This window comes from Rattus rattus, chromosome X, assembly GCF_011064425.1.
Source record: "Rattus rattus isolate New Zealand chromosome X, Rrattus_CSIRO_v1, whole genome shotgun sequence".
Lineage (NCBI taxonomy): Eukaryota > Metazoa > Chordata > Mammalia > Rodentia > Muridae > Rattus > Rattus rattus.
Window position 1 is genome coordinate 109,923,421 of NC_046172.1, and position 26,122 is coordinate 109,949,542.

Here is a 26,122-nt window from a genome sequence, read left to right on the forward strand (position 1 = left end):
AGTGCTGACAGTAAAGGTGTGGACCACCACTGCCTCGCTATAAAGTAAAAAAAATTTTTTTTTTTTGGAGCTGGGGACTGAACCCAGGGCCTTGTGCTTGCTAGGCAAGAGCTCTACCACTGAGCTAAATCCCCAACCCCTAAAGTAAATTTTAAAAGTAGAGATAGACTATTTCAAAAACTATTGTAATAATTCAGACAAAACATGATAGTTCACATTAGAATCGGATGGTAGTGATCATGAACATGAGGACTCTAAGGGGTAACATATAGTACATATTTTAACCTTGTTTTTATTGATTGATTGATTTTATGTATGTGAGTACACTGTAGCTGTCTTCAGACACACCAGAAGAGGGCATCAGATCTCTTTACAGATGGTTGTGAGCTACCATGTGGTTGCTGGGAATTGAACTCAGGACCTCTGGAAGAGCAGTTAGTGCTCTTAACCACTGAGCCATCTCTCCACTACCCCCTTCCTCCTTTGTAAAGATGAGTTCTTATGTAGCACAGGCTGGTGTTGAACTCATTATGTTGCCAAGGATTACTTTGAATTCTGGTCCTCCTGCCTGCATGTCCCAATCCTTCACCTCCTAGGTGTGGAATTTTATAGACATGCACCACCACACTTGCTTTATTTAGTATTGGAGCTCAGATCCAGGGCTTTATGCATACTAAGCAAGCACTCTGTGTACTGAGCAATATCCCCAGCCCAGTGGCTCTGAACTCCTGTTCACTGGAGACTGAAGCAAGGGCTCCTGCCTGCTAGTCAGACACTCTACTAGGTGAACTATATTCCCAGCCTTCCTGTTAGAATCTCATAAGCAAAGTTTTAAAAATGCTTTATGTTCAGTATGTCTTACAGTTCTTTTGTCCTTACAGTAATCTTATGACATATAAATTCCATTTCATAGAGAAAATTTTTAATAAAGAAACTCTTAAGTAACTCTCCTAAACTTAGTACAACTAATAAATGAGAAACAGAACCTAGGCTTATCTGACTAGAGAGGAAGAACCCAGAAATTCTAATTAGAGCCCAAGTTCCTAATAATGTATTACTTTTTGTGTAGCAGCGCTTTAGATGCCCAACATGGAGGCAGATATTGATCAGAGGGCCATGCTTGAAGAATGCTTAGAAGGCAAACATCCCTAAGGCTTGAAGTTGGATTAAAGGTGGAAGATGGAGAACAGAGAGAGACATAGTATCTAATTGTGTATCAGAGTACCACCACTGGCCCCCAGCTCAGAGAAACATTTGAAGAGGAAACTCTGGTAAGGGTGATAGGGAAAGATAAAATCTATTTGGACAGGATGGTGGATGCCTTAATTGCAGCACCTGGGGTGCAGAGGTAGGTAGATGTCTACACTGAGAGTTCTAGCCCAGCTAAGGCTACGTAATGAGAAAATAACTTAGAGAGAAATATAAGGAAACCTAGAATGAGAGTCAAGGTTTAGGTACGTGGAAGAAGCAGAGCATGACCCACAGTTTTACTATTGCCGAGGAACTTGGTAAGGAAAGAACTATAAGGTGTCCCCTTTTGGTGGTTTAGATAACATTGCAAAGTTAAACTACTTTTTTTTGAATGTGTATATTCATATTGACATCATGTGTGCATGTGCACAGAGAGACCAAAGGTTGGTGTATGGAACCTCTCTCTACCCTGTTTACTATGCCAGAGTTTCTTGTTGAACATAGGGCTTACTAGTTCTGTTAGCTGGTTCAACCTGGAAATCCCATCTCCACTTTGCTAGCACTGAGATTACAAGTAGGTGGCTACAACTCTAATGTTTTTATGAGGATATCACAGGTCCAAATTCTGTTCCTTGTGCTTTTGCATAGCAAGTGCTTTATTCACTGAGCCCTCTCCATAGCTCCTACACTATTCTTTCAGTAAATTCAATGATTTAGAGGGGTAAGGTGCTTGAGGACCTGAGTTCAGTACCCAGAACCCATGTACAACAAATCCAGAAGTGGTGGGATATGTTTGTAATCCCAGTGCTGGGAAAGCAGAGACAGGTGGATCCCTAGGGCTTGCTGACCAGCTACCTTAGCCTATTTGATGAATTCTAGGCTATTCTCCTATATAAGACCTTGTCTTAAAAAAAAGGTTGACAGTAAGGTCTTGAGAAACAATACCCAAGTGTGTCTTTTGTCTTCTACATGAATGAGCACATGTACCCATGTAGACATGAAAACATACACATACAAGTTTAAAGGAAATTTGATCATGGTAGGTCACACTCTTAATTCCAGTACTTTGGAAATTGAGTCAGGAGGAACTGCTACACTTTTGAGGCCAGTCTGGGATACAGTATAGTCCATTGTAGACCTATCTGGGCAAAAGAGTGTGACCCCATCTCTTAAAAACTTAATGGCTAGAGGAGAGGTGTAGCTTAGTGGTGGGGAGTTTACATGGCATGTACAAGGATCTGGGTTCAATTTCAGTACAGTAAAAGTAAGTAATAAAGTAACGGTTGGTGTGTGGGTATTTTTTGAAAATCTTAAATTCAAAGTTTAAATAAGCAAAGATAGCAATTTGACAAAAGTTTGAGGAGGACATAGAATCAAAAGTTGATCTTACTGGATATAATGGGCTGAGATCTAAGGCCACAAGAGAGGGTAAAGGAATGCATATACCAGGGGGAGATTCTGAAAGAGACTAAAATGGAGAGACACAAAGGAATAGAAAGACCTCCTTATTCAATACTTGGAAAAAAGGAAGTAAAGGTATGGATCAGTTTGTGAGCATACATATGAGTGTGGTGTATATGTGTGTGCAGTGTATATGGAGGTACCACTGCATGTGTATGAACATGTGGAGTTTAGATATTGACATCGAGTGTCTTAGCTATTTCTCTCCATATTATCTTTTGAGACCGGGTCTCTCGCTGAAGCTGGAGCTCACTCAGTAGATTGGCTAGTGACCATCTGGGGATGCCTGTCTCTGTCTTCCCAGCACTGGGGTTACAGATGAATTACATGCATCATGCTTGGGTTCCAGGCACATCTAATGGCCACACTTGATTTCACAATAAGACAAGATGTAAGGTGGTTATCAAGGGAGAAAGATTGTCAGATTGTACTGAAGAGAGAGCTTACCAAGGACAAAGCAAAGACGGCTAAAGAAGTTAGTCATTCACCTATGATGTTGCCTCTAGAAAGCTTTGTCCAAGTCAACCTGACTCCAATGCCCCCACCCCATGTTTCTAGTGCCACCTGACCTGCCCCTTGTCTGTCAGATTTGTCACTCCTTACTATCGTTGATGTTTGTTAAATTGCTGCTTTTGTCTTAATATACTCTAAAGGCAGAGAAAATAATGTCTTTCTCATCACTGTGTCTCCTGCACTTAGAACTGCCTCTAAGCAGGATAGATGTTTAACAGGTATTTCTTAATGGGATGGTCTTACAGCTAGTAAGGAATAGAGCAGATAATGCAAACTAATCTCTCAGACTCAAGCTCTTAACCCTACTGAACACGGGGATTAAGAGTATTGACAAAAGAGCCATTTGAATGGTCTACCATTGGTCCAAATTATTTGGAATGGAACTGCCAACCAAATAATCAGAAAATTGGAAGTACAAAAGACAGTGAGGCTGGGCTGAGGTTGTAGCTTCATGGTACAGTGCTTGCCTAAACATACGCAAAGCCCCAGGCACATTCTCCACACTGCAGCAAACAAACAGAACAAAAACTGAGAAGTAACAATGGGAATTAAGAGCGCAGTGAAGCTAGGCTTGTGTACATGTATAGTGGTGTGTGCCTTAATCCCAGGACTCAAGAGGCAGAAGCAGGTGGGTTTCTGTGAGTTGGAGACAAGTGTGGTATACATAGTAAGTTCCAGGCAAGACAAGCTACATAATGAGACACTATTGCAAACAAACCAACACACACACACACACACACACACACACACACACACACACACACACACACACACACAGACAATCAGTGAGCCTGAGAGCACATTGCGGAAAAATATTAGAGGGGGAAATAGAAGTTTAGGAGATACCCAGAGTCTGGCTATGGCACAGAGGAAAATAGGAGACAGAATCCAAGGTCCGTGATATAAGGAGCAGTGGCAGGAAGTAGTTTCCTGAGAGTGCTTTAAAAGGATGTAGGTAGATGTCAGTCAGAAGAGGAGGAATGTACAAGACTCTAGAACACCTTCCTCTTCCTGGACTTGTCATATCTCTAAGTATAACATCCCAAGGGATAGCTGAGTTTCGGTGAAGACTGGATGTTGGAGAAAGATTCTGCAGAGATGTTCAGAATGTAGTAGAGTTGTTAGCAAAGAAATAAGGATTATAAATGGCAAGGCAGAAAAGATGTTTTCCATTGTCATTTCAGTAAATCAGAATGGAAGTTTGGAGACCCAACTGATGGCTAATGGTTGCTTGAAAACTGGGTCCCAAAACTATGGTCCCAGTAATTACTTAGGCAGAGCAGTGGTGGCACCCACCTTTAACCCCAACACTCAGGAGGCAGAGGCAGGTAGATCCTTGTGAGTTCAAGGCCAGCCTGACTATAGAGTGAGTTCCAGGACAGCCAGGGACACACAAAGAGAAACCCTGTCTTAACCTTCCCTGCCCCCCCAGAACCCCAATAATTACTTAGAAACAATTTCTTAAGGATGGTGTTGGTCAAAAACTAATTCTTCTCATTGAGATGACAAGGTAGGTTTGGAGGCTTTCTTTTTAATTTGGTGAGCATGAAATGTTCTACATAGATAGTGTTAATAGACTAAAAACCAATAAATTGTACACTTTTTTAAAAGGTTTATTTTTATTTATATGAATACACTGTCACTGTCTTCAGACACACCAGAAGAGGGCATTGGATCCCATTACAGATGGTTGTGAGCCACCATGTGGTTGCTGGGAATTGAACTCAGGACCTCTGGAAGAGCAGCCAGTGCTCTTAACCGCTGAGCCATCTCTCCAGCCCCCAAATTGTACACTTTTAAATGGTGAATATTCTATCACGGTAGTTTTCCTAGCTTGCTCATCTCTACCTCTTGTGTGTATGTATGCAACTATACAGGTAGTCCACCTGGATGTAAGAGGCAACATGGTGAAACTTAATGATGGCTCTCAGATTACCTTTGAAAAGTGCTTGATTGCAACGGGTGAGTAGTTCTGGAGGTGGTTTTCTTCCCCACTATGGTAGCTTATTCAAGCTTTAGAGTCTACCCTTCTCTTGAAAACATACTGCGATTTATCCTTAAGAAAACTGATGTCCAGAATCTCTAATGTAGATATCTGGTTAATTTCACTGTATGATGTTTTATTTATTTGCAATTTTTATAATAAAGTTTATTAAAAGAAGAAATGGCTGTTATCTTAGTGAGTTTCTGGCCACCCTGATATACATAGTAATAACCTATCTCAGAAAACTGACACAGAAAGACAAACACACACCGTGGTAAAAGGAAGTAAACTTCTTTTCTGGCTTGGCTAGTCATTGAGGTAAGGTCCCCTAAAAGGAGACTCAGCTCTCTTTAAAGGAAATTGATAAGAAGCCTGCTGTGAGGCAAACTATCTTATCTGCTAGTCACTCCATGGTGGTATTAGCAGCAGCAGCAGCAGCCACCACTAACACCACCACAACTGCTGTGACACCAAGCATACTTAGCCACAGTCAAAGCAGAGAACCCCTACCTTCAGGGGTTATTTGGGCTAGCTCCTGCTTGTCGGGCTAAAGGACTTTCTTTCCTATTATTTCCAGGAGGCACTCCAAGAAGTCTGTCTGCTATCGATAGGGCTGGAGCAGAGGTGAAGAGTAGAACAACACTTTTCAGAAAGGTAATTGCTTTAGTGGGCTTGTGTGTGCGTCGTTTTGAAGAGGTAGCATGCTTTTGTGGCCCCCAAGTGCTCCCTCCAATAATGAGATCCAAGTTCTGTTTATAGCTCTTCTCAGGTTTGCTCTCTGGCTTTGGAGCAAGTCACTTCTTATACTTCCAATCCTTCACTCAAGGGTTCTATGCTTCTAGGAGGAAACTACATTTGGTTTGCATTGCTTGATATAGTTCTGGTTGCCCTTCCACAGTTGTTTTCTCTCGTATTTGATCCACCAGAACTCCTTGTGCAAAAGGTTGAGTATACAAGGACAAAAGAAAGGAGATTGTTTGCTTCTTCTCCCTATGCCTTGCTGGAATTTTCTATCTACACTTAGAGATACTGGACGAAGTTTGTATTTTCTTTTATAGTTCTTGATTGTTGTGCTGAATAATTCTTCGCGTGGGAGGCTGTCTTTTGCTATGTAGGCTGTTGGCAGCATCACTGACTGCTCCACTAGAGGCTAGGAGCATCTTGTCCTGGCAGCCAAAATGTGTCTGGATACTGCCACATACTCACCTTGGACTGGGGAGAAAAACTGATGTCAGTTGAGAACCACTGCTGCTAGAAGAAATGTTACAATCGAGAAAGATATTCACATTAGTAACATAGAGGGTATAATTGAGCCACTTTGTACAAAATATTATGTGCAAATATCTTTTGCAGTAAATTTAGAGGAAAATATTTTCTTGGGTTATTATCTTGTGCCCCTTTGGGAAATCAGTGGACTAAACTGGTATGATCCTGCAGATTGGAGATTTTAGAGCCTTGGAGAAGATCTCCCGGGAAGTCAAGTCAATTACAGTTATTGGTGGAGGCTTCCTTGGGAGCGAACTGGCCTGTGCTCTTGGCAGAAAGTGTGAGTACTGAGAACTGTCTTCAGCTTTCTTTCTCTAGCCATATATCTCACAGCTTATGAACGTCACAAATTCCAGACATATATTTGCCAGGAGGAGTTCGAGTGTGATCAGTGTTTATAAAATGAGTCCAGGCATGTTTAAACATGCTTATAATTCCAGACATCAGGAAATAGAAACAGGAAGATTTTGAGTTAGATTTTAGACTGGCTTGCATAGTGAGTTCAAGGCTAGTCTGGAATTACAAAGCAAACCTTCCATCACCCCACTTCTCCCCCAAAAAGAATTTTATACAATAAAAAGTTAAGTACTAAGATGAGGACAAGGCTTTCGATCTACTTAGTGTCTATTGTTGTGATAAAGACCATGGCCAAAATCGAGTTAGGATGAGGAAGGTTTATTTGATTTATATTTCTATATCACTGTTCATCACCAAGGGAAGTCAGGCAGGAACCTGGAGGCAGGAGCTTTCTTACAGAACCCAGGACCACCTATCCAAAGATGGTACATCCCACACTGTACTAGGCCCACTCACACCAATCATGAATCAAAACATGTCCTACACACTTGCCTACATACCATTTAATGGAGGCATTTTCTCAATTGAGGTTCCTCTTCCCACATAACTCCAGCTTTCGTCAAGTTGACAAAAAAACAAAAGCAATTAGAACAGTCCCTCAGTGACCAGAAAATTGTCATGTAAAATACTTTACAGTAGGGCTTTCTCTCTTCCTCTACCTTCTCTGCAAGACTTTTTAGAAAACAAGTATTTAAAGAAGTGGATTAGTAAGGTGAAAGGTCCGTGGAAATGAAAGAACTATGTAGAATATGATGGTTCCCAGATAAACAGATCTGTGGTTCTGGTTTGAATCTTTCATGGCCACTGTGTTAAGTTATATTTATTTGTTTCTTTGGTGGGGTGGGGGTGGGGTTGTGTGAATGCACATGCTAAACTCTGGGTGTCTTCTTCGGAGAGTGCTGCATATTCAGAGCTTGAGAACCCCTTATGTGAGCCTCAGGTAACCACATGAGTAGATGTGCAGTGAATTCACAGTTGGTACCTTAATCCAAGAACAGGAGTTCTGGCACCTCAGTGCCTTTGCCTTGGAGTAAACTCAATCATTAAGCTTGTCTTGTCCTAGTGCCCCACAGGCAGGAGTTGTGGCCTCAGGATTGACTGTCCTTTGCCTTCCCTCCTATCTTCCTGGGACTGGCTTTTGCCTTCTTCTATAACTAGTTCTTCTCCTTCCCAGCTCAAGCCTCGGGCATAGAAGTGATTCAGCTCTTCCCTGAGAAAGGAAATATGGGGAAGATCCTTCCTGAATACCTCAGCAACTGGACCATGGAAAAAGTGAAACGAGGTAGAAACACTGTCTATATAGGCACTCTTTCTTTGGAGAGTAACTAAAAGCAAAGTTAGCTCTTCCCTTGACATAATTCCTGACACCTGGCAGAGAAAATGTTTCACTGTTGCTCAGTCAGACAAGGTCACAGGCATTCAGAATCTGAAGCCCACGTTCCCAGCCATGCTAAAAATGGACTGTGTATGTAGGTTCTTGTGGCTGGTTCCTCAAAGCTGCATGCACCTGAGGATGGCTGATGTTTACCACACAGGAGGCCTCCTACCAGCTTCCTTATCTTCACAGAGGTCCCAGGCTTATGAGTTCAGTTTTGGGTCTCATTTTCCTTTACAGAGGGAGTGAAAGTGATGCCCAATGCAATTGTACAATCAGTTGGAGTCAGCGGTGGCAAGTTACTCATTAAGCTGAAGGACGGAAGGAAGGTAAGGAGGAAGAGACAGAATGCCAGAAGGCCTTCCAGTCCTTCCTTTCCATTTCCTTATTCTCATTTCTTTACTTGACTCACTGATTTGTTTTCTTAGCAGCCACCATTAACATCTGCCAATTCTCAGAATTAACATCCCTCTATCAAAATAGAGTGATGAGAACTAGAGTGGACACAATGTGAACTGTTTTCCTTAGCCTATTCCCAAATGTGTTAGTCTTTAGTCCTTCCTAGGGTAGCAGATTTCTGTTCAGGTGATATGGAATATGCATGGGGCTTGGGAGTTCTTATAAAAGGAGAGCTTAAAGTCTCTTTACTGGAAGTAAGTTAACCTATGATTAGTTTTGAAGCTCTAATACTATTTTCTTTATTTTTATTTTTTTTCTACAAAAGCATTCTACCACTGAGCTACACCCCAGACCGATAGAGAAAGCCCGAGTTTGGCTCCTGAGGACATTAACTTTTTGAAAGTCTGGTTTTTAATGTGATACAACAGTGGAATGTGAAGGAGCATCAGTAAAAGTTGCTAATCAACTGGATCGCTTTTTCCTTTCAGGTAGAAACTGACCACATAGTAACAGCTGTGGGCCTAGAACCCAATGTCGAGTTGGCCAAGACTGGTGGGCTGGAAATAGATTCCGATTTTGGTGGCTTCCGGGTAAATGCAGAGCTCCAAGCACGTTCTAACATCTGGGTGGTAAGTGTGCTGCAACATAACCTTGTGCCATTCGTTGCTCCTAGCCTGTAGGTGAGTCTGGCCAAGTGCTAAAGCTCAGTAGCAAAGAAGAAAAGTAAGCGAGCGAGTAAACCCAGTTCAGCAATAGCTTAGCCAAATAGAGTCAAAGTGTTCGATGGCCAAGGACAGACACTAGAAACTCGTGAAGTGCTTGTTTTAGAAGAGCACCTGTGGCCCCATCTGCAGGCTCTGGAGAAATGAGAAGGGAGATGTGTATGGCTTTAGGAACTGAACTCTTAACAATTCTATAGTTCCAGCTCTGAGACATACCATCCTGTTCCCATAGCTCAAAGTCCAGAGAATGTAGGGTGAAGCACTTTCCCAATGTGCTCCCTAGAAAGGAAAGTCATTCTGTTTTCAGTTTTCTTGAGTACTATTTTCAGCTATTTTTAAAACCTATTAGGACAAAACCAAGATATTCATATGTAGAAACTCTGAGGTAACTTCCTCTTTGCTAGAACACTGCAATGTATTGTTTGCTTATGGATTCTGTAACTAAGGCCATAGGTGCTGGGAAAGGATATTTTCCTACTCCAATGTCTGGGATTTTTTGCCTATTGTACTATGTATTCATTGTAGAAAACACAGAGAAAGAGGAAAGAGGGTCAGTCACCTGTAGCAACCAGAATGTTTTAGTTTGTTTCCTTCCCTTTGTTTTCTTGAACATAAGGGTTTTTCACTCCTCGTTTTATGTGGTTGAGGTGAGCCTATTATATATAAACATTTGTATTCTGCTATTTTCCCTTAACATTATAAAAGTAAGTGTTTTCAGACTTGTTGCTTCAGACTCTGTAAACAGTTTAATGATTACATAATATCCCATTAAATGGACTTGATAGTTTACTTTGCCGTTGTTCACTTACTGGATTTTTAGGTTGCTTTGAGGGAGTCTGAATAGCTATAAAAAATGAACAAGAGTTGAAGAGCTCAAATACCACATCCTGCATGAAGCTGGCCCTGTTCACCCCTAGCTGAGGGTTCTCTGAAGCACTTAGCTTGTTGAACCTATACCTCTTTTAGGGCAAGGTACTTGTTTACATTGCCTTGTTGTTAAGAACAATGCTATATCTTTCCTGTACTAGGTTCTACACTCCCTGTGGGAAAGGCTCATGCCGCTTTTATCTCACCAACCCATGTACAAGAACCCAGCTTTTGTAAATAATAAACACTCCATAACCACATAGTGACCGACTACTAAATAGTGGAAAAAACTTCTCTTAGGAAAGATTTCTAGGCAATAGGTAGTCACATCTGAAAACTGCTTTCCACATAGAGAAAAAGAGTATTGTGGGGTGAATGTGGTAATGAAGACTTGTGATCCCAGCACTGGGGAGGCTGAGACAGGAGAATCAGTAGTTTGAGGCCAGCCTGGGCTGTAGAGAGAGAGACCCTGTCTCCAAAATAATGAAAAGAGTAGTCTTCAATACTCCATTACTAAGCAACCCATCTGCTATAACCAAATGGGGAGAAATAGGCATACATGAAGGAAAGAAGATTTAAGATAGTTTGTTTTCTTCAAAAATGGTATCTCAGGCTGAAGAGATGGCTCAGTGGTTAAGAGCACTGACTGCCCTTCCAGAGATCCTGAGTTCAATTCCCAGCAACCATATGGTGGCTCACAAACATCTGTAATGAGATCTGATGTCCTCTTCTGGTGTGTCTGAAGACAGCTACAGTGTACTCACATACATAAAATAAATAAATCTTTCTTTTAAAAAATAGAATCTTGTTAGAAATTATTCTAACTTGTAGATGGGAAACATTAACATTGCAAGGTCCTTTGGGGCCCAAAATTTATATTCTGCCTTTAACTTGTTTTTTTAAATGCATTGTTTCCCTATTTTATTTCTGAAGGCAGGAGATGCTGCATGCTTCTATGATATAAAGTTGGGTCGAAGGAGAGTAGAACATCATGATCACGCTGTTGTGAGTGGAAGACTGGCTGGAGAAAATATGACTGGAGCTGCTAAGCCATACTGGCATCAGTCAATGTTCTGGTAATAGTTTTGTCCCTTGGTGACATAACTGGTTAGAACTCTGTATTAATGAGCTCAAAATACAGAGGTCTATTTTTTTTTTTAATTTGTGACTTGGTTTCCTTGTAGTCCATTTACCTTTCTACAGAAGGGAAAAATTCCACCTCATGTCCATACCTTCTGCCCCTAAGGGGTTATATTGAATAAAAGTACCCTGTTTACATGCGTAAAATGTATAGCAATTGCACCAGTGCTTTTGGAAAACTAAGACTTTGGATGATAGAAGTTAGTACAGAAATACAGCCTTAAGAACAGGCAGCAGGGGGGTTGGGGATTTAGCTCAGCAGTAGAGCGTTTGCCTAGCAAGCGCAAGGCCCTGGGTTCAGTCCCCAGCTCCAAAAAAAAGAAAAGAAAAAAAAAAAAAAAGAACAGGCAGCAGTGTATTCTAATTATTATTTACTAGTATCCCCAATGGTCCCAACATACTTAGAGAAACAGCCCATTCATGTAACCTTTAAAATCAGCAATTTGCCAGGAATGGTGGCATATGCCTTTAATTTTAGCGCTTGGAAAACAGAGGCAGGCAGATTTCTGTAAGTTCAAGGCCAGCCTGATTTAGCCATTTCAGGCTAGCTAGGCCTATATAGTAAGGCCCTATTACAGCAATTTTTAAAAAAATCACACGCATGTAGGACAGTTGTTTGAATTTTAAAAGATTGTGAGTGGGCCATGATCCAATACACCCTTCTGGCCTCCACAGGTGACAGGCATGGGTGTGATAGAAAACCCATTGGCAAAACACCAGATGCATAAAAAGACAAAAACAAAAACACCAAAAAACAATACAAAAACAAACCCCAACCCCCCAAAACGCAAAACTCATACTGTGTCTAAAAGGAAAAAGGGAGAGAGTGTGTTTTATTGATTAGTTGATTAGTAGTAATTAGTACTAAACCTTCTCAAGTCCTCAGGGCTAACCCTATTTAGTACTCTTTGATCTTGATTTTTAATTAAAAGATAAGCTGGAGCTCTGCCTAACTATAATCCTACCTACTAAGTAGGGCAGCTGGGGCAGGAGAACCTCAAGTTTGAGTTTAGTGTGGAACAATCTAGTCTGATTGTGTCTCATGTTAAAGGAACAGGAGTATAGTTTAGTGGTAGAACAGTTAGCATGGATAGTTTCCTGGGCCCAGTGTCCAGCACTGTAAAACTATGGAAATATGGGGTACAGAAATAAAAGCCTCAAGGTTTCAGAAGACTTGTTGATGTTGGAGATACTCACAGCTAATAGAAATACTTTATAGGGGGTTGGGGATTTAGCTCAGTGGTAGAGCACTTGCCTAGCAAGCTCAAGGCCCTGGGTTCCATACTCAGCTCGAAAAAAAAAAAAATACTTTATAGGACAGTCACATGGTTTTTATATGGAACCACCAAAATGTAACAGGTTTGTTGGTCAGTGCACACAACACACTTAGGAAAAAATGAGTCTGTAATTATATAGTTATCCAGGCTTAGGTGTAGATTCTAAGGGTCTGTTATTGATTCTTCCCTGAACATACTAAATTGAATGATCTATTGTAGCAAAGAAGATAAAACATGTACTAAGCGGAGGGGTTGGGGATTTAGCTCAGCGGTGCAGAGCGCTTGCCTAGGAAGCGCAAGGCCCTGGGTTCGGTCCCCAGCTCCAAAAAAAAAAAGAACTAAAAACATGTACTAGCGGAAGCAATATCTTAGATTATACCCCAAAAGCATAATGATGTGTCTGTTGCTAGAATAGTCTGCATAGTGCACGGCATATTAAGAAAGATGTATATAAAGGGAGACACAATGAGGTGGCTCAGCAAGTAAAAATTCGTTTGTTGTTAAGTTTGTTGACCCGATCTAATTCCTAGGATCTACATGGTAAAGGACCCCACTCCCACAAATTGTCTCCTGACCTCCACCTGTACCATACACATGCATATATCCATGAATACACGCACAAGAAGGAAGGGAGGAAGAAAGAAAGTCACTCCATGTGAAAAAAATGGAGTAGAACTCTGTTAATAATAAAATAATCATTAGATTCCAAATTTCCTCAAATAGGACACATTTTAAAGTTCCAAAATGTCAGTTTTACTGTGAGTTAAAGAAAAGCAGAGTATCAAAAGTAGGAAACCTGGGCCAAACGGTGGTGCATGTCTACAATCGCAGCACTCAGGAGACACAGGCAGACAGACCTCTATGAGTTCAAGGCTAACCTTGTCTACAGAGCTAGTTCCAAGACATCCAGGGCTATACAATAAGAGCTTGTCTTGAAAATAAACAAACAAAAAAGTTGGGAACATATACCACACCATATGTGTTATGGATAAAAATCACAAAATTCAGGAAATTTAAGTCATTATTATATAGGTGTGATGTGTATAGCAGCTTCTTGAGGGGAAACAATGTTATTTGAAATAATCCTGCTGTGTCATGCATGTTTTGGGATGTCCTGGTAACAGTAAATCTGTTTGCCATTCCCTGTGGTCCTTTGACAAAATGTCTTCTCTTTGCTCCCATAGGAGTGATTTGGGTCCTGATGTTGGCTATGAAGCTATTGGTCTGGTGGATAGTAGTTTGCCCACAGTTGGTGTTTTTGCAAAAGCAACTGCACAAGACAACCCAAAATCTGCCACAGAGCAGTCAGGTAAGGAAGTCCAACTACCTCTCTAGGAAGAATGTTGAGAAGTAGTGGGCCTGAGTTCTCCTGAACAAGGTGATTCTGTATGGGCCAGAGGATGCTGCCATTCCAAAGCCTCATTATTGTGCTTTTTAAAAAAGTAAGCAAACCCAGACTTTCCACACTTTGCTGCTCCAAGATCCTGGTGAAAGCAGAGACTCCCATTATAGGTATCCATCCTAGACAGTGGGCAGCATCCTGCTCAGTGACTCTAGTTTGTCTCTCGGGGATGAGAGAATCTAAGTAATGAAGCAAACCTAAATTTTTCTTCTTAAAATTTCCTGCTCCATAATAATCTCAAGAACCAGGTGAGCGTCTCAGCTTAGGGCCTGCTGCCTTCTCCGGACCCTGGGAAGTAAAGAATTGGGCTAAGGAGTTCTTGTTTTGTTTTTTGGTTCTTTTTTTTTTTTTTTTTTGTTTTTTTCTTTTTTTTTTTGAGCTGGGGACCGAACCCCGGGCCTTTACCACTGAGCTAAATCCCCAACCCCGGGCTAAGGAGTTCTTAAGCTGACTCTAATTGCAGTTGTCAGGTGTGCGTGCCAGGTCTGCTTCAGATAGGAGGCAGCACTCTTGGAGTGGGCTTTCCTCCTACAGGCATCTCTTTCATTAGCTCCTTGGCCTCATTCCATGACCTTGGCTTAAGTAATTTAACCATCTTTTTTGCTGGATATGTTTCATGGACAAGTCACTTTTTAAGGAGAAAACGGCATTATCTGTAAGTTCAGGGTCAGCCTGATCTACTTGAGACCCTGTCTCAGAAAAGAAGAAAACCCTGAATTCCATGGTTTATTTAATTACAAACAATTTTTATTATTTAAATAGCTGTGTGTGGCTAGTGGTTACTATTCTGAATCATTGTCCTAGTTTGCTTTCTATTTCTGTGATAAGAGACCATGCCATTTGGACGGACGGTTTATTCAGCCTAAATGTCCTGGTCACAATTTACCACTTAGTGAAGCCCCACAGGAACTAAAGCAGAGACCATGGAGTAAAGATGCTTGTGGGCTTAATTCCCCAAGGCTTAGTTAGCCGATGATACAAGGAAGAACCACCAACCAGGGGTGGGATCCTCAATACCTGCTTGTGGGCTGGGCCCACCCACCTCAATCATTAATCAGGAAAATGGCCACAGACTTGCCTACAGGCCAATCTGATGGAGTCAGATATTCCCAGATGACTCTACCTTATGTCAAACACACACACACACACACACACACACACAGAGAGAGAGAGAGAGAGAGAGAGAGAGAGAGAGAGAGAGGAGGAGGACCCATGGGGGGAGGGGGGAGGACAATCATGCTTGTGGAGAAAAAATGGGTTCAAACACTTTATAGTTTGGAAAGATCCAGATACCTGGAAATGTCTACAGCATAAAATGTAAGTGAAGTAGTAAAGTAAGAAAGTATAAAGTGAAGTTCAGCAGTGCCCAGGACATAAGCAAAAAAGAAATTCCCTTGGCTCTGATAATCAAACATGGCAAGAAAATACCCTGAGGAATATTGAAAAGGGGAAAAAACATATCTAGAAGTAGCTTGAAGCCAATTTCAAAAGAAACTGTCTAGGCTGGGTAAATATCTCAGTTGAGAAAAGTGCTGACATTGCAAATATGAGGAGCTGAGTTCAATCCCCAGAAACCATACTTTAAAAGATGGATGGAGTGGCACATGATTGTAATTCCAGCCCTGGGACTGGGACTTGCTGGCCAGCCAGCCTCGCCTGTTTAGGGAGTTCCAGGCCACTGAGAAAGACCCTCTCTCAAAAACTAAAGCAATCCTGAGGTGATAGCCAAGGTTGTTACATGCACATACACGTGTACTTATACACATGCATACAAAGACACTCCCCTTCTAGAATTTTTCAAGCTCAAAATGACTGAACTTTGGTTTTATATTTGTGGAATTGGCCACAGGAACTGGTATCCGTTCGGAGAGTGAGACAGAGTCAGAAGCTTCTGAAATCACAATTCCTCCCAGTGACCCTGCAGTCCCACAGGTCCCTGTTGAAGGGGAGGACTACGGCAAAGGTGTCATCTTCTACCTCAGGGACAAAGTTGTGGTGGGGATTGTGCTATGGAACGTCTTTAACCGAATGCCGATTGCAAGGAAGGTGGGTACCTGTCTGCGCCCTTAGAGGATGTGAGGGTGGGGGTTGTTCATTCCTGGGACTTCACCAGGTGCCTGAGGTGCATTGTCCGCCAAGGTCACATTGTACTTAAGCAAAACAAAGGCATAGCCTTGCCTCAGAAACATTTCTTTTTTTACTTGAAACTTGGCTGGGCAGCCTGAGGGTTGTCAAGCTGCTCATTTGGGGTTAGTAGACGGCTCTTCCCACAATCCCTCCCAGTGTGTAACTGGAGACTAGCCCAGTTTGCGGGTCAGGCAGCCCCATTGTGTGGGCCAGGACAAGGGTGCACATGGAATGAGTTAAGAACCTGTTGTTACTCTATCCCTCAGATCATTAAAGACGGTGAGCAACATGAAGACCTCAATGAAGTAGCCAAACTCTTCAACATTCATGAAGATTGAATCCCTATCATGGAATACACAAGCACTTTTCCATCCCTGACAGGGAATGGGTGGATAAAAGAACATTTTTTATTCAGCATACTTTTTTCTTTATGTAGGAGCAGGAATCGAACAAGCCTCTGTGAATATTTTCATCTGTATAAATGCACATCACAAATTAAAATCTGATTCTTTTCAATGTGGTTGTTTTATTTTAAAGGGGATAAGTAGATGAAGGGGGAAGTGTATGCATATGAGCAAGCTGACAGCAGCTGCTAGCAAGTGTATGATTTTTCTTAGCCATGTATTAAACAATCTACACTAAACTACAGTCAGCTCTCTAATCTTGGCCCGCCATACCTCTCAGCCCACGACATGGATTTTATTTTATATGTATGGGTCTTTTGCCTATACATATATCTGTACAACTTGTGTGCCTGGTGCCTCTGGAAGTCAGAAATGGGTGGTAGATCCCCTTGGACTGGAGTTACATCCTGTTCTGAGCCACCATAAGGGTGCTGGGAATTAAACACCGGTCCCCTATAAGAGTGACCAATGCTCTTAACCACTGAGCCCCATAAAGAAAGAAGGAAAGGATTTGATTGGGGTTTTTGGTTTGTTTTTTTTTAATTTTTTCAAGTAGGGTCTCACTGTAGCTCTTCTGGGCTAGAATTTGCTGTGTAGAACATGTTGGCTCCATGAGACGCCCACCTCTTTCCCAAATGCTGGCATGAAGGGTGTGCACTACCATGCCCAGCTTGAGCTCTACTTCACAGGCAAGTTCACTGTTTTCTATGAAGATCATATTGAATTGAACCCAAGCCTATTTCTCACTACTGATGAATGGCTTTCTGGAAGCAGGCACTGTGACATTAAAGTCTTGCTCATGGTCATATCTGCAGAAGCAAGAATGGGCGAGCAAATAATGTGAAACACTCAGCTTTACATTGAACAACTAACTACTCCAGAATTGGATTGGGGTGTGTGTGTGCGCGCGCGTGTGCGTGTATAGTACATTCTAAGCAAATAGTCTACAACTGAGCTACATCCTGTCTCCCTTTTTTGCTTTTATTTCTTTTTTAAAGATTTATTTATTTATTTATTTATTTATTTATTTATTTATTTATTTGGTTCTTTTTTTTCGGAGCTGGGGACCGAACCCAGGGCCTTGCGCTTCCTAGGTAAGCATTCTACCACTGAGCTAAATCCCCAACCCCTAAAGATTTATTTATTATATGTAAGTAGCCTGTAGCTGTTTTCAGACACACCAGAAGAGGGCATCAGATCCCATTACAGATGGTTGTGAGCCACCATGTGGTTGCTGGGATTTGAACTCAGGACCTCTGAAAGAGCAGTCAGTGCTCTTAGCTACTGAGCCATTGCTCCAGCCCTTGCTTTTATTTCAAACCAGTCTCATGAGTTGCCCAGAGTGACCTTGAACTTACTATATCCCAAGCAGGCCTTGGACCTGTAATCTTACTGCCGTAGCCTCTTTAGTAGCTATGATTATAGGATGATACCATAAGGCCCAACTAAATTATATAACTGCTAAAATTGAATCTCATTTTCTCAATGGTAACCCAGTGTTAGAATATATGCTTAGAATATAGGAAAAACTCTGTTCAATTCCCAGCATTGAAAGTAAATAAGTTAAAATAAAAAATTAAAGTGGAACTGAAGAGATGGCTCAGTGGTTAAGAGCACTGACTGTTCTTCTAGAGGTCCTGAGTTCAATTCCCAACAACCATATGATGGATCACAACCATCTGTAATGGGATCTGATGCCACCTTTTAGTGTCTGAAGACAGCGACAGTGTACTTATATAATAAGTAAATCTTAAAAAAAAAATTTAAGTAAAATCTATTTCCATCAAGAGAATGTTTTTACTACTTTTTAATAGTGCTCTGTCAGTCAGCTCAATGGTAGAACACTTTTGTAGCGTGTGTAAAGTCCCATGTTCTGTCCTCGACAGCACAGCATTGAGAATGCAGTTACGAATATCTCTGTAAACAGAAAATTGCTACTTGCCTGAGGTTTTATAACTTACTTGATTTATTTCCTATATATTGGTGTTCTGCCTGCATGTATGGCTATGTGAAGGTGTTACAATCCCTGACACTAGGATTGTAGACAGTAGTGAGCCACCATGTGGGTGCTAGGAATTGAACCTGAGACCTGGAGAAAGGAGCAGCCAGTACTCTTTAACTGCTGAGCCATTTCTCCAGTCCAACTTGCCTGATTAAAAAAAAGCAACTAAATATTAAAGGAAATTTACAGTTGCATCCCTTCTGAATACCAGAACAGGCCATGTTTGACTACAAGAATTATCTACACTAGACAGGTTCTTATTATGTGGAAACAGGTTTAGTGAATCATGATCTGATTCATGACATATCCAACTGGTATATAGACATTTCTTCAGTACCCTATAAGGTAGAAATTATTCAGTAGTATCTGATACTTACATAGATGGGGTAGGACATTTCAAAATCGATTGATTGGTTGATTGATTCTCTCATATATTACATCTTTTCTCCCCCATCCTCTTCTCCATTTCCCTTCAGAAAAGGGCAAGCCTCCAATGAATATCAACCAAACATGGCAGATGAAGTTGTAAGAATAGGTACCTCCCCTCATATTAAGGCAGGGCCAGGCAACCCAGTAAGAGGAAAGGGTCCCAAAAGCAGGCTCCCTCTGTTAGGACTCCCACAAAGATACCAAGCAACACAACGATAATATATATGCAGAAGACCTAGGTTAGACCTGTGCAGGCTCCCTGATTGTAGGTTCAGTCTCTGAGCCCCGATGAGTACAGGTTTGTTGATTCTGTGGCTTTCGTGTGATAGTCTTGACCCTCTGGCTCCTTCAATCCTTCCTCTCCCTCTTCATCGGATTCACTGAGTTCCATTTAAAAAAGCACATAGCCTCAGTAAGTGAGAGGCCCACCTGGTCTACATTGCAAGATGCATGCCAGCCAGGGCTACATAGGGAACCTGTCTTTTTTAAAAAAAAAAAAAAAGTCAGATTTTTATTTGTTCTTATGATATTGATATTTCAGTTTAATTCTCTGACAGCTGTTTTTGTGTCACTGTAATTCAGTGAACTAAAAATTAAGTGACTTATTCCATCTAATCAATGTTCATTGACTTCAGTGAGCTAGGTAGATGCCATCATTGTTAAATGTATAAAATATGACCAGGGCTGGGCACAGTGATACCTGGTTTTAAGGCCAGTACCGAAAGTCAGAGGCTATTGAGTTTGTGGCCAGTTTGGTCTATATAGCAAGTTTTAGACCAGCCAGTCAAAAAAAAAAATGTACAGTGGGGCTGGGGTAAGAATCAGTCAATAGACAAGCCGTGGCAGGACAATATGGCGGGTAACGTTAAGATTCCACGCTGTAACTTTACAGGTGGTTACAAATGTTCTTAAGGGATGGAAGGTATTGGGTTTTGTATGTTTAGGTGGGCCATTATATCTTACCAATTGGGTCAAAAAAAAAAAAGAATCAGTCAATAAAGTGCTGGCCACACAGGCAGTAAGCCTGAGGGCCTGGATCATCACAGGAACCCATGGAAATTCCAGGTAGCTGTGTTGACACCCTATAGTCCAGTGCTCTTGAGGTGGTGGCAGAATTTCTGGAGCAAATTAGCTAACTGATTACCTGTGTCAACAAGTTGTAGGTTTACCTGAGAGTCCCTGCCCCAGTGAATGAAATAGATTGAGGAAGACTCCTGACTTTAGCCCTTGGCCTTCACATGCATGTCCACATGCGGGCATGCCACGTCCAAGTGTATACTCACACATATGCGAATATTGATGCGTATAGATATCACCATATACTTGAGAAAATAAAGGAGCTCCGTTGCGCGTAATGGTCCACACCTTGACTCTGAGCGTCAGAAGACACTTCTGAGTTGGAAACCAGCCTGGACTGAATAATGAAGTCCAGGCGAGGGAAGGCTACACAGCTGTTTCAAAAAGGGCCAAAAAGGGCTGGAGAGATGGCTCAGCGGTTAAGAGCACTGACTGTTCTTCCAGAGGTCCTGAGTTCAATTCCCAGCAACCACATGGTGGCTCACAGCCATCTGTAATGGGCATCCAGTGCCCTCTTCTGGTGTATCTGAAGACAGGGACAGTCTTCACCCACATACATGAAATAAATAAATCTTTAATAAAAAGTGCCTCTCACCAACACATCAATTCCAAAGTATCTTATAACAGTCCATGATCTTAGCTCACCCTTCTTGCCCACATCCTGTCTCATGACTTTATTTTTATGGCTTTATTTTCGAGACTGGCCCTGGCTGGCCTGAAACTCTATGTAGACCATGATGGCCTCAAACTCATAGATTTACCTCTCTCTGCCTCCCAAGTGCTGGAAGTAAATATATGTTCCACCACCCCTGGTCATTCTCGTAACTTTTTTAAAAACATTTATTTATTATGTATACATCATACAGCTTTCTGCTGAAGAGGGCACCAGACCTGATTATAGGTGGTTGTGAGCCACCATGTGGTTGCTGGGAATTGAACTCAGGACCTCTGGAAGAGCAGTCAGTGCTCTTAACCTCTGAGCCATCTCTCCAGCCCCCTCTCGTAACTTTTATAAAATGTATTCACATGCGCATACAAATACACTCACATCTGACTTATGATGCTCTCTAAACCCTGTTTCCTTCCTACTGCATATAAAACACCATTCCCCTTCCATTTCCTCTTTCAGCCCAAATTAATCCCTGCCTTGGACTAGTGTCCATGTATGATTTCTCTTATCTCTGAGTTCCAATTGCAGTTATTACCTTAATCTTTATTATTCTTTTTAACGTCTTAAAAATTCTCACTACACATATCTATTGTACATGTAACATGCCATGGCTTGTGTGAGATGAGAAAGCAAGTTTCTGGAGTCAGTTCACCATGTGAATCATGGGAATCAAACTCAGGTCGTCAGGCTTAGCAACAAGCACCTTTACCTCCTGAGCATCTCCCCAGGTCTACTCTTTGGGTAACGTGTTTTATGTATATTAAAATGGTCCAGTGTAACCCCTTTCTCCACTCCCGCATTTTCCAGCTTCCAGTACTAATTCTACTTTCAGCTAATTTATTTCTAGCTTCCTTCCATCTATGAGATAGTGTGGTGGTGCACAGTCTTAATCCCAGCACTCAGGAGGCAAAGGCAGGTGGATCTTTGGGAGTTAGAGGCTAGCCTGATCTACAAAGTGAAGTACAGGATAGACAGAGGTATGCAGTAACACTCTGTCTCAAAAACAAAGAGACAAACACAAAACTAAAAGGGGAACAGAATAATTGTTCTTTTAAATTTTCTTAAATTGATTTTTAAAGCTGATACATTAAAAGAAAAATGGTTTGTGATGTTTTGGTTTATGTATACACATTCTATAATTTTTTTTGAAATTTTATTCATTTAATGTATATGAGTACACTGTAGCTGTCTTCAGACTCACCAGAAGACAGCATCAGATCCCTTTGTAGATGGTTGCGAGCCACCACGTGGGTGCTGGGAATAGAACTCAGGACCTGTGCTCTTAACCACTGTGCCATCTCTCCAGCCCCTGTTCTATAATTTTCAAATCAGGGTAATGATATTTCTCTCTTCACCTCCCATGCAAGCTATAGAGCCCAGAGCCTTGGCTGCTGTTGATTGATCCATACCCTCAACCCATAGCCACTGGTCTTTATGTCATTCTGAAGGAATTGCTGGCTATCCCAGAGCACAAACTGCCCCCTTCCACTCCAAGCTGTTGACCATATGCCATAAGCCAGAAAACTCAGGCAGAGTATTGAAAGAGTCCTTCCTTGGTTTATTGAATGATATTAGGTAACAGGTTTGATTGTAAAATGAGCCTCTTACAGGCTCTGATCTTTGTAATTCCGATTGTTTACGAAAGGATGTTCAACCCCCATCGCCTCACCTAGTGCCGTAAGTTGCCCTCTGCCCAGGATTCATTTAATCAACCTAGGCCATGGAAGATCACAGAGTCTGATTTCTAACTTCACAGAAAAACGCAGTGCCAGTTGAGGTTTAGCCTCAAGTAGCACCTCTATCATTAGCCAGGCCATACCACAATACAGGACAGGGCAAGACATGCCCTGGGATGAAAAGTCAGAGCCTTGCGAGAATACCAAGTATTTGGAACCCACCCTCTTCAATTCAACCCTGTTCCTTTTGCCCTTTTCCAAATGTTATCAGATGGTACCTTGCCACCTCTTATTGCTGCTTGGCTACCCTTAAGGCAGGACACCAGATGCGCTAATATTTTAAGCCTGGCAAGATACAACCAAGAGGAGGCTCACTTGATTTGAAAGGGGTCAGATTAAGCCTCTCTATGAAGGATGAGGTCAACACATGTGGTTTATTTTTAATTTTTGTTGTAATCAACAAGGCCTGTTTTGGAGACAAGAGACTTCGGACAGAAAGGGATGAGGGGAGGGACACAACAGTGACCTACTGCAGGCTGCTTCCTTGAAGGAAAACCAGCAGCTTCTCTAGAGACCCATTTATACAAAGGAACTCTCCCCTCCCTTCCAAGGCTACCTCTTCCCTTTCCCGTTCCTCTCAGATTTGGCTGCTGCAATATCCCTTCCATCCGTCCTTCCCTGACTCCACCCAAACAGAGTACCCTAGCTGTCCAAGACATTGTTGGGATTCCATCCCAACACCTCACGCATTGGGCAGAGGGAAAGTCCTGCTGAGACCAGAGTAGAAGAAGTAGGTCTACCTCTGGCTTCATTCCTGTCTTATCAGAGAATTTCCAGTGGTCGCAGACACATATACACAATACCACACACAGATACATAGAGCCCAAGCCAGTAATGACGTCTCCCAGCCTGGCTGGTTCTGCATATGGGTGTGACTGGGTCATAGTACAGGGAGGGTCTAAATACTGAGATACTGGACTGCCAAACCATGGTTGTAAACCAGAGATCATCTCAAAACAGACAGTTTGAGAAGGGAAAATACCCTTGACACCCGGAAGCTGACTCGGTACTATCGGGAAGGCCTTGTTATGGCTAGTAACTGACCTGGCATTCATAGGTCCAAGTACTGTTTTGAACATAAAGAACATTGGCCTCACGCAAGGCTTTGCGTGACCATGATGAATCTAGACAAGAAAGAGACTTCTATATTATGTGCCTGCAGGCAAAAACAGGAGTGTCTTGGAAACCACAGGAAATGACCAAATATCCCTGAGCCTGAGTAATCTAAGTGACTGCTACTTCATTACCCATCATAGCTTCAGTCTTGCTCTACTCTACCCTGCTACTTGATAAGACTTGTTAAAATAGCCAACCCAGCATGGGTGTGGTAATCTAGACCTTAACCTCAGCACTTGGGAGACAGAGGCAGGTGGATCTCTGTTCTGAACTAGTGAGTTCGGGGACAGACAGAGCTACTAATGAGACCCTGTCTCAAATATAAATAAAGCCAAACCAATCACGGGATGACTCCTGTTTCCTGGCAGCAGCTAGTCCAGAGCAAAGCTCAGCTTCCTTAAACCTTTCCCCAACCAACATCCTCTAAATCCTTTACGGCACTCTCTTGGCTCCCGTGTTGTGTCACTTCCCTGGCTGCAATGAGCAATAGGCACAACCCATTCCACCATAAGGCTGTTCTCCTGGGCCTTGGCCAGGAAATGCTGACAATTTGGAGACAAAAATGAACTCCTCAGCAGGACCACTACCAGTCTTGCCCTTTCTGGATCGCCTTTCATAGTCCAGGAGGAGCCTTCTAGGTGTGTATGTCAGGTGAGGAAAGCCCAGGAGGCACATCCTTGGGCAGGTTCCCATCTAGAATGTCTCGCCATTGGCAGAGGTACCCAGAGCTCTGACTGGGGAGCAGTTAATATGGGTGTTGAATTTGGAAATACGCGCAGAAATTTATTCACTTGTGGAACCTTTGTTAAGCCTTTTCAACAACTCCTCCATGTCAAGTTAATCCCGGTGATAAGGAGTGAGTCATGCATAGGCCCTGCCTTCAGTGGCTTTATAACCAGGTGGCAGACATAGACACGCCAAAAGGGACTGTCACTACAACACAAGTGCTGGGAGTATACTGTGTGAACGTCAAATGAAACCTCATTGCCTCTCACATTGCTTTATTATCCTCCTGTGTCACAGACTAAACCTTCTTCTGGCTCTACCTGCTCTGTCCTTCCCTATAAACAAAACACAGAGTAAACTAGGCTCAGCGGAAGATGGAGTCTGAAGTCCTTCCGCCTAGCCTGGTTCCACACCTCTCTTCCATTTTCTTCAAGCCTTTCCCTCTCTTGTTTCCCTCCTGCCAACACGCACTGGCTTCCATTCTCCCTGTGTTTCTTCCTCAGGTTGCAGCAGGTACTCTCTGCCTCTGTGTTTTCTGCTAGGACCATGGAGCACAGTGGACAGAGTATGCATGCATTTGAGTGTTCTGCTACCTGGGGGGCCTTGGGTGACCACTGTCCTAGGCACCCATCTGTAACGTGAAAGTAACAGGGTAGATAATCTCTCTACCTCTACTTTAACCTCTCTCTCTCCCTCTCTCTCTTTCTGTCTCTCTGTCTCTATCTCTCTTTCTCTCTGTCTGTCTCTCTCTCTGTCTCTGTCTCTGTCTCTCTCTCTCTCTCTCTCTCTCTCTCTCTCTGTGTGTGTGTGTGTGTGTGTGTGTGTGTGTAAAATATCTCTTTGTGTTTTATCTGCCCATGGTCTCCATTACCTGTCATTCCTGAGCCCTAGAGAAGATGCTAAGAGAACCTGAAGCTCCTGGAAAACGTCTCCTCACTGTGACTCTGCTCTCCCTTTGGCTGAACTAGAAGTTTGTTGTTTTGTTTCTGAGACAAGAGTCCCACGGAAGCCTAGAACGTACTCCTTACTAGCATTGGGCATAGCAGACATCACCACACCTGGCTATCATCAGCTTTTATGGCTTTTGAATCTTTTTGTTTGGTTTGCTTTGCTTTGGTTTCATTTTGTTTTTCCCCCTGAGACAGGGTTTCTCTGTGTAGCCCTGGCTGTCCTGGATCTCACTCTGTAGACCAGGCTGGCTTTGAATTCAGAGATCCACCTGCCTCTGCCCCCCAAGTGCCAGGTTTAATACTGTGCACCACCGTCACCCGACTGAGCCTTTTGTAACCTATCAAGTTATATCTGGACCTAGAAACCCTAGAAAATTTATCCTGCCTGATTTTCCCTTCATGGAGAACCAACATCTTCAAAACTGGTCCCTGAAATATGACATTCTTTAAGCCCCTAAGGTAATGTGTGTATTAAACCCAGAATCCACTCTGCCTACCCGCAAGAAAACTGAGTGTCACCCTTCTCAGGCATGACATTATGCGCACATTCCTACTCAGCCATTTAAGAGCACCGATCTTCACCAAACACCTTGCACAGCTGACAGGTGGATAACTACCGTAACCCAAGATGGTTCTCAATTTGATGTGAATAGAGCATTTCAGGAAGCCTCCCCCACGCCATATAAGCTTGTCCTTACAGCACTCCCTCACTGTTAGTTCACCCATGGTCATTTCCACACTAGCCACGGCCTTGACAGCACCATGCCCAGAAGTGCAGTGTCAAAAATAAGCCCAGAAGCTTGGGAACTTCTGCCCTGAGCTGCCCACCATGCACAGGCACAAGAGGAAACTTTGTGCCGGGTACGAGGGTGTACACGCTAGTTCCGTGATTTGCCAGTTAATAAATGATGTTTTTTTTTAATTCTTTTTT

At 42.4% G+C, this 26,122-nt stretch overlaps 1 protein-coding gene across 2 annotated transcripts in view; it reads left to right on the top strand.

The window, feature by feature from the left end:
* The window catches only part of Aifm1 (apoptosis inducing factor mitochondria associated 1), a 39,132-nt gene extending 22,535 nt beyond the window's left edge, over positions 1-16,597 (top strand). For both annotated transcript variants that reach the window (XM_032889729.1, XM_032889730.1), the window contains exons 7-16: positions 5,043-5,127; positions 5,727-5,803; positions 6,587-6,695; positions 7,947-8,054; positions 8,388-8,476; positions 9,035-9,175; positions 11,069-11,211; positions 13,737-13,861; positions 15,804-16,000; positions 16,348-16,597. In XM_032889729.1, the coding sequence (XP_032745620.1) occupies positions 5,043-5,127; positions 5,727-5,803; positions 6,587-6,695; positions 7,947-8,054; positions 8,388-8,476; positions 9,035-9,175; positions 11,069-11,211; positions 13,737-13,861; positions 15,804-16,000; positions 16,348-16,419 (1,146 nt within the window). In that variant the 3' untranslated portion in view covers positions 16,420-16,597. The remainder of the gene's footprint in view (positions 1-5,042; positions 5,128-5,726; positions 5,804-6,586; positions 6,696-7,946; positions 8,055-8,387; positions 8,477-9,034; positions 9,176-11,068; positions 11,212-13,736; positions 13,862-15,803; positions 16,001-16,347) is intronic.
* Positions 16,598-26,122: the final 9,525 nt, after the last annotated feature.